The sequence below is a fragment of the Sinocyclocheilus rhinocerous genome, unplaced genomic scaffold (assembly GCF_001515625.1).
Source record: "Sinocyclocheilus rhinocerous isolate Xijiao unplaced genomic scaffold, SAMN03320098_v1.1 scaffold240, whole genome shotgun sequence".
In the NCBI taxonomy this organism is placed as follows: Eukaryota; Metazoa; Chordata; class Actinopteri; order Cypriniformes; family Cyprinidae; genus Sinocyclocheilus; species Sinocyclocheilus rhinocerous.
This window is the reverse complement of record NW_015654534.1, coordinates 507,628-517,164: the sequence shown is the minus strand read 5'-3', so window position 1 is coordinate 517,164 and position 9,537 is coordinate 507,628. Positions and strand designations below refer to the sequence as shown.

Genomic DNA, 9,537 nt, shown 5'->3' with positions numbered 1-9,537 from the left:
GCGTTTGCCGAAAGATGCTGATGCTGGCAGTTCCATCTCTGATTCAGCAAGCACAGATTTTTCTCCCTAATTATGGTCAAATTACAGACTCTGGCTGCGGGATCACCAGCCTCTCCTCCCATTCTCTCCCACAGTCCTTCATTCTTTTGCGAGGACGGGGAAAATGCGACATATCTGTTTTGAAAACTTGATGGAGCACGCTTTGGTGAGCTGAAAGCGTTTACTAAAAGGAGCCATTTTAGCGTCTCACATTTTCATGAACTCACACAATTTGGCAGAATCCTCTGCAGCTGCCTTTGCAAAAAAAAAGTAGCCGACTGTAACAGAATCACGATACACTGATGGTATCAAATGGCTGATTAACATTTTCATGTACTATGGCCTTTACTAAGGATAAGTCGGTTGTCCTAGCTTTGGTTTTTTGGGATATTTTAATTTTTAATTAGCAAACTGACAACATACTATGATTTGCACTGTTGTGTTTCTCAATTCAAGCACTACAGCTACAGTTATACCAAACCCATAAGACTTTTGTTCATCTTCGAAATACAAATGAAGATATTTTAATGAAACCTGAGAGGTTTCTGTCCCTGTCCCTTGAAAGTCCATTGCACAAAACTTTGACGCTTCATGAAGACGTCGTAAAAGAAATCCATATGAATTAATTGGTTTAATCAGAGTCTTTCAGAGAAAGGAAACACAATTGCTTTAAATGATGAACAGATTTAATTTAGGCTTTTATTTAGAAATAAATATCGATCACTGCACATACTGTATATACAGCACAACTAAAACTGTAAATGAAAGTTCAAATGTGCTTGCATGACGTGTGACAGAACTAATGAGGTTTGTTCTCGTTTCTCACGCAAGCACATTTGAGACTCATATATGTAGAACACCATGAGGGTGAATAACTGAAGAAAGAATTTTCATTTTTGGGTAAACTATATTTGAAGAATTGTTGATGTAAGTACACAAACATACATGTATATATTTAAAAAATATTTACATGTATTTATATATTTATATTCAAATATAATTTATATTATATATAAATATTACTATTTTATATATAAACAAAATATATTTTTCTTAAATATATACATGTATGTTTGTGTATTTATATATACACAAGAAATATACACAGTACAGTACTTATATATATAGTGGGGAAAATATTTATTTGATCCCCTGCTGATTTTGTAAGTTTGCCCACTTACAAAAAAATTAAGGGTCTGTAATTTTTATGGTAGGTTCATTTTAATGAATAGAGACAGAATACCAACCCAAAACATCCAGAAAAAAACACATTATATAAAGGTTATAAATTGATTTGCATTTTCAGATATCTATACTTTTACTTAAGTGTGGCTTTCAGGTACTTTATACACCACTGCTAACAGATCTTTTTTTCTTTACTAAAAACACATAAAATAACACTTGATTTCAACATTTATTAATTTGATGTGATGATCAGCATTGTCAACAGAACCCATCAAAGTAATGTTTGCAAACCAAAAGATTTAATTAAAAAAATTAACTTGCAACCATGTATTTATTTAAGTTGTGGTAATGTGTCTCCTGAATTTCTTCAGAGTGTGTCTTTCTCACGTTCTCTCTCTCTACTTGAGTGTAGCTTTGGCACTCAGCGCTGGCATTAGTATCTCAGCGCCAGCTGGTGTGTGTGGGTTTGATTCCCTGTGCGGGGCTTTTGTGTTAAAGGAACATCATGTGTGACATTAGCGCAGTAAAAGCACAGCCCTGATGAAACCTGTCCTGACTGCACCTGAGCCTGCGGGCGGAGGAGTCACAATCTGACCACCGCAGCGCACTGATACAGAACATTTTCTGCCATTTTCTGCCATCACAAATTACAGGTTGTGGTTTCCTGGCTACCGAACTAGTGGTCATCAACGCCACTTGAAGCAATTAAAATTGCACTGGTTTTTATTTCAAGGTGCACTAAGTAGTTTTTTGTTTGTTTCACAGCTGTAATAAAATCCAACTTAATGTTCTTCTAACAAATGTAAAAAAGCATCTCGAACAAAACTGCTTTAGTAGGAGGAGTCACTTTATTATTTATTTTTTTTGTGTGTACTTAACAGACTTTTTTTATTCACTTTACTTAGATGCAGCTCAAGTATTTGTTCTTTCCAAATGTTGTCCAAATTAAGTCATCTGAACAAAGAATTTTATGTTAAAAATGTGAAAGTTATTCCATTGCATTTTTACATTTGTTAGAAGAACATTGTAAGTTCTATTTTTTTTTTACAGTAAAACAAACAAAAAACAACTTAAGTGCACCTTAAAATAAAAACCAATGCAATGTTTTTACTTGCGCAAAGTATAAATGCAAAATAATTCTGAGAATTTCTGAAAAAAGTCAGAAATGTGAGATAAAAAATTTGCAGTTAACTTTTTTTATTTTGTGGCAAAAAAAAAAAAAAAAGATTTTGGATATGTTAACCCAGAATTCCGAGAGAAAATTTTTTTTTCAGTCACCTAGTACCTAGTTGCAAATACCTTTTAAAATACATTTTTTTAAATTCAGTGGCAGAAATGGCAGAATTCATATTTTTACTAACATTTGTTGATCTCACCATGTTTGAGATTTGTGTGTTGAGGTAAATGTCTAAACATTGGTGTTTAATATATTCATCTATCAGGGTAATATGTTTGCCTCAAGTTTTAAGAATATTGTCCATGTCATGTAGTGGGCTTTGAAAATAAATCATAATGACGAAAGAACGTAGTTTGTAACTCCTTGCATTGCTAAATGCTAAACAATCTTTAGTTGCCTTGACAAGAATTTTTAAGTTCATTAGATGAACAAACATTTTTAAGTTTTCAGTTGTTAGTGATGGGAGAATGAAAACTTTGATTCAAATGAACCAACTGCTTCACAAAATGATTCACTGTTTCAACGAAAACTCAGCTCAAACATGCATAAAACACCTTTCACAAACCAGTCGCAGTTGTCTTATTGAAAGTGTAATATATTAAATGCAATTAATACATCATCTAAACCATGAAGTGTCTGTATAATATGCTATTTTATTAAACTGTTTTGTTTGTTTGGTTAATCAAGCCAATAAGAGACTATTAACTACAACTCGTGCTTTTTATTATACAAATGTGTCATTAAAAATGTCCACAAATTTATAAAACTGATCTGAGATCAGGTAAAAACCAAATAGACACTGGTTCATTGGTTCACATAAAGGTGAACCGTTCGAAACGAATGATTCACTAAGGTTTCGAAGCTTCGTGAAGCAGTGTGTCGACAGCACACATAACTAGTGTTACGAGTCGACTTAACATGTTGACTGTAATAGGTTGGATTTTTTTCACAGTAAAAAAAAAAAAAAAACTGACAGCTATCATAGAGGTGGCATGTTTCCGTTTAGTAGCTTTGCCAAAATAAATGCACGTTGAAATATTGCATGCATTCTAGCCAAACAGAATTGAGTCTGCTGCATTTCCCAAACTAAATTCCAGTGTTAATTTTGACAGCAAATATTGATTTAGTTTTAGTCATAGTCTTTTGACTAAAATGCCATTTAGTTTTAGTCATATTTTAGTCATCTGAATTGTTTTTAGTTTTAGTCTAGTTTTAGGCGACTAAAATCTACAGTAAATTTAGTCGGCTAAAATCTATTGGGTTTAGTTACAGTGCATTTATGAAGCATTTCTCTAAAATTTCCAAACTCATTATATAGGTTTGATATTAAGGTTTGATATTAAGGTTTTATCATGACAGACACTGATTTAACTGCGGAGACACACAACATGCCTTTGTTAAAATTAAATAAAACCACTTCAAAGACATGGTCTTCTTATTAATGAAATACCAATGGTTATATAGGCTAATTATGCATTCTTTATAGCAACTTGTTTACCATATTCCTCATTCTTTCAAGCAGACATATTTATTTCTATAAATAAATTTAGAATAATCTTTACGGCTACTAAAGTTTTTCAGTCAAGAGCAGCGCGTGATTTTCTGTCTTTCTGTTGTTGCTTGATTAACATCAATGACTCGGACAATAGCAACTAAATTAGGCTGCTATCCCTTTAAAACCGAATGCACAGCTGCAATGGATGCAATGTACTGATACACGTTCTCCCTACTGTTTACATTCACTTAAAGATGTAATCAACTAAGTTTACATGAATACTCGTCAAAACGGCGCAGCATATTCGTTCTGAATAAATCTCTTCCCAAATCGTCCCTCCCTAACATTTTCGTCATAGTTTTTGTCATTCAAAAAGAGTTTTAGTTCGTTATCGTCTCGTTGTCGTCAGTGAAAAAAATGTCGTTGACGAGAATTACGACAAAAATTATTCGTCAACGAAATTAACGCTGCTAAATTCATAACTTTAACTGGTTGTATTCTAGTAAAATGCTCCAGACCTCACACAAATTAAGCAAAGATTTGCAACATTCCTGGTGTTGAATTTCCATAAAATTAGCATCGCACAGATAATCAGACAGGTAGCGTTTCATCCCCAAGGAGCAGAAATGCTAGCGTGATCATGGCATAATGTTATGCACAGTGAGATGGGTGCAGATCCATCATTTACACAAGACAAGAAACTTGTCATTAAAGTAAAGTGAGATATAAAATCTCTCATTAGACTCTAATTATCCCATCCTACAGTTAGTGCAGCTGTCATCCATGTGCAGCTAAATGTATTCTCTCAGTTCAGAAAATTACTGCATATATTATTCAGCCACAGCCAACATCATACCACATTATCACCCCAATCAAGAGCACATTTATCAGTGGGAGACTGAACACAATATAAATGCCACCGCACTTCCACACAGTCACACACACACAATGTTAATCACATGTATGGACATACAGTATGTGTGTAGATGAGTTCAGCGCTTCTGAGCGTGTGATACGTGAGAGAGACTCACTGTAGGGCAGCCGCCGTCATGCTGGTCCTCCAGGAACCCAATTCTGCAGAGCGCCTTATCGTTCTTCAGCCAGTACTCCGACGAATCCAGAACACTGTTACTGCACAAAACCTGACACAAACACACACTTCTTTCAGACTGAGGCACAACAATAAAAAAAAACATTTCATTTTGAGCTCATGGATGCTGTTTACATCTGTATCGGGTGAACCTCTCATATATCTTCTTTAAGGCGCTGTAGGCGATTTTTCTTAATACTGCACATAAATTGTGAGAAGTTGCCATGTGTGATCAGATTTCATCAAGAAAGGTTCATGCCATTTCATGCCAGCATATCATGTTTTGTAGATTTCTGACATGTTTGGCAGGTCTTGTGCATGTATATGTAAAGGCTTTTCCACATTTTTGGATTGAATTCAATTGAAAAGTCATATTTAGATTAATAATGATAATAATAATAATAATAATAATATTAATAATAATATTGAAAATAAAAATTAAATAGCGCTCTAATAACTTAATTTTAACTTTTAAATTTTAAAATCCATTTGTCAGTTGTGTTTAGGGATTGGCGATACCAAACTTTTTAAATTTAATACAATATCGCTACTTTTTTTTAATTTTTTTTATTTTAATAATCCCAATCCCAATATTATTTCTTAAATTGGTTTGTGATTTTTCAAAATAATGTTAATTCTATAAAGCAGATCACATCCACATGACATACTGGCCATTAATAACAAATTTATTAAAAGCAAATATAAGCAAAATTTAAAATGTCTGCACCAACAGGTGCAAAAATAATCCCCTATTTTACATAAATATTGTTTTTAAATAATACAAATAATAACAAAACAATTTATCATAATTATGAATAAAATAAAATACTGACAATATAAAATATGAACATTTGAACTTTCCTACATTTTTCTTAATCTCCTCCACTTTATTATTATTCAACTATTCAGGCTTCCTGACAGAATGCTCTTCCATTTATCTGCACATTTCAATGTTTCAATTACATTATCTGCACATTTCAATTTCATTCATTAACTAACTTATTTAGATTTTTCCATCTTAGATGATTGAATTATTAACTTCATTTTATTTTAAACGGCACTCCCAGTCCTCCATTTAAATCCGTAGGCACAATGCTAATCTGTTAGTTTGAGTAAGCAGCTCTTCGCCGTTGGGACTCCGGGACTCTTCATGTGAAGTGGCCACGTGTATCACCTCTGAATGTGCTTTGACTTTCTGAAAGTATTTAGCACTTATTACTGATCGGTTCGCCCAAGATAAATGATAACACTAGGATTACTATGACGCCATGCTGTCCAAATTACCCCAAAACTAAACTACATTTAATTACTAGTATAGAATACAGTGCATATGAGCTGAATTGCTGCAGCATATGATCACAAATGTAATTTCTTTTCTGTCTCTCACTCTCAGCATACTAACTTATCAGGCCAAGCAAGCTTTGACCTCGCCATGACTGTGGTGATTAGCAATTTATTATCATCATTTACATATGAATATTTAATAAATACTTCTGGCAATCAGAGTGTTACTTCACAGCCAAGTAACCATGTCGGTAATGGACTATTATATATTATTAATGAACAGTTGAGTGTGTGGCCTGTCAGTGAACCATGCTGAACATGTAATATTTCATAACGTGAACGTATATGTGTAGGTCATGTGCTCAACTTATGCTTATTTCATTCAAGCACAAACAGATGCAAACTGAAAATGTTCGCTAAAAATATAAACCTCTAATTGAATTAGCACTACTACTGGTACGAGAGACACCCCTAAAACAAACACAAACCCTCTTCTGTTAGCGTGTGACCTTCAGTTTGATTCATTATCAGCGTGGCTGTAAGCATTGATTATCTCAGTGTGTATTTAAGGAGTAAACACATCTCTGTGTGTGTGTGTGTGTGTGTGTGTGCACATGTTACTTCGTTTAATTAGAGTTTGTGTGTGTGTGTTTTCTATGTGTGTATTTTCTCTGCCCTTGCTGTGTGTGCCATCTGTACCGACTGTTTTCCTGGCAGAGTCCACCATATGACAGGGTTGCTGGGACAGTTGCGTCACAGTTCACTGTGGTTAAACTACTGACAGAGCTAATATGCCATTACAGGAATGGGTAACCTTCGGCAGATGGGTAATCATTAGCACACGAGGGATAAGCGCGAGAGAGATGATTATGTATTTATTTTATCTGGTAGTTTCATTTAGAAATGAAGTTAATCACACATTGCCAAATGAAATGACCTCTCACAGTAATCCTTCCTCGTAGTTACACAGCCTGTTTTATTTAGAAATGAGAAGCTAAATGTTTTTTTTTCAATATTGGCTTTATCAATAAGTTTCGACATTTATTTAAGAAGAACACTTTAAAGTAGCAACTTCAGAGCTAAAGATAAAATTGTGACAAAACAACAACATTATTTAAAAGTAGCAAATATTTAATAACAACAACAACAACAACTATTATTATTATTAGTACTAGTAGTAGTAGCACATAAACATTACATTATATATGAACATTATATAATATAATAATAAATCATTAATATTATTGAAAAATAATGCATAGTTTTTAAATCTATCTAGCTACCTATCTATTTTTAATTTATACATTTATTTTTAATAATAATAATTATTATTATTTTAAAAAGGTCATGTCGTTACTGTTACTACAAATATAAAATATATGTAATAACAACAACAAAAATAAAAAAATATATAATGTTATCTTTTATATTATTTGAATTATTACAAATGTAAATTTATAATATTATTATTTAATGATTGCTTTTTTTTTAATGTATGTATTAATTTGTCTATTTATTTATTAATGCCCAAAAGCAGAAATAAAAAAAAAATAATAATAATAATTCTACATAGCGACTATGGGGATCAGTAGCAGTAAAAATATAACACTGCATCTAGATGTTATGGCACAGTGATAAAAAAAAACAACAACAACAGGAAAACATTTAGAAAAAAATGTCACCTCATTTCAGTCAGTTTGTGGACCCCTGTGCTATTCGCATCAATAATGACCCATCCACCTTAATCTCACAACCGCTCCTACGAGAGCTACAAAACTGATTAGTACAGTGTCACGCTATTGTAACTTCCTCTTTCCCTGATCCGGCATCTGCTCCCACAGGGGTCGCTTTCCTTTAACACCAATCCACTAATAAAGCGCTTGGCGGAATGAGACAAAAGTTAAAAGAGCTAGAAGACAAGGGAGATATTGGACTAATCATGCTGCTTGTTCTGTCACACTCCCGGTTTCTCTCAGTCTCTCTCTCTCTGTCCTTTCTCTCGCTCACACTGACAGAGCATCAGCTAATGTAACCTGACTTGTAGTGCAGCTGCCTACAGAGTAAAAAGTGCTGATGGCAAAAAGCCACAGTCTCTGTTCCCTGGACAGGTGGGAGAGTCAGCCAATCAGTAAGGCTTCATGTTAATCACACTGTGATTGGAGCAGGAGATTCTCACTAGTGCTCAACCACAAGAGCTCACATGGTGAACATGGAGCCTTGGGGCAGAAACCTACTGCACACTAACTAAATAACTTTTGTGTAGCTGGAAGCATTTGCGCTCATGTACTTCTGTGTTTCGGGTTTTAACACACACACCTTCCTGCAGGCGGAGACAGAGGACCCAAGGGTGCTCTCAGATTTGACTTCCCGTGTGTCCGCGGACTCAGACCCCTCAAACATGGCAGATGATTGGAAATTACTGTGGAAAAAGAGAGAGACAACAACTGAATCCACCATTAATTCAACAGAGTGCATTAGTGTATCTCCACTTTTTCAGCTGGATTGATTCCAGAAGCATTTTTTTATTTATTTCTTCCATCAGGATAAAAAAAAAAAAAGTCTTTGTTAAAGGGGTCAAAGGAAAACTTGAAATCGCATCATATGACCCCTTTAAAGCATTATAAGCCATGAACCAAGCCAACCAGCTATGAGGTAATTCACAACAATCTCTTATTTGAAGCAAGAAATTATTTGAAAATTGGACAAAAAGTCAAAGGTACAAGACTTAATGGCTTTAATGAGGGAAGGAACTACAATCCCATTAAGCAAATGACAATCAAATGATGGAAGAAATATAAAATTATTCTTTTGAAATTGATGATTATATCTACAGAAACAGTATATTTTAGGTTTATTGTAAAATATGCATATATAGACAAATTTAAGTATTTACTTTTAAAGCGATAGTACACCCAAAAATGAAAATTTTCTTTCTTCTGCTGAACACACACACACACACACACACACACAGAGTTCAGTGCATATATACTTATGCTTATATGTTTGTTTTTGTGAATTGTGGGGGCATTCCATAGGCGTAATTATGGTTTTTATACTGTACAAACTGTATGTGCTATTGCCCTACACCTAACCCTACCCCTTACAGGAAACTTTGTGCATTTTTACTTTCTCAAAAAAACTCACTCTGTATGACTTATAAGCGTTCTGAAAAATGGGGACATGGGGTAATGTCCTCATAAGTCACCTTCTCTTTGTAATACCTATGTCATACCCATGTCATTATACAAATTTGTGTCCTCATATGTC

General features: G+C 33.9%; 1 protein-coding gene across 1 annotated transcript in view; it reads right to left on the bottom strand.

Annotated features, from left to right (window-relative positions):
• The window catches only part of LOC107717593 (A-kinase anchor protein SPHKAP-like), a 75,954-nt gene that overhangs the window by 35,590 nt on the left and 30,827 nt on the right, over positions 1-9,537 (bottom strand). The window contains exons 2-3 of the mRNA XM_016524401.1: positions 8,587-8,689; positions 4,928-5,038 (exon numbers count right to left, since the gene is read on the bottom strand). Coding sequence (XP_016379887.1) covers positions 4,928-5,038; positions 8,587-8,689 — 214 coding nt within the window. The remainder of the gene's footprint in view (positions 1-4,927; positions 5,039-8,586; positions 8,690-9,537) is intronic.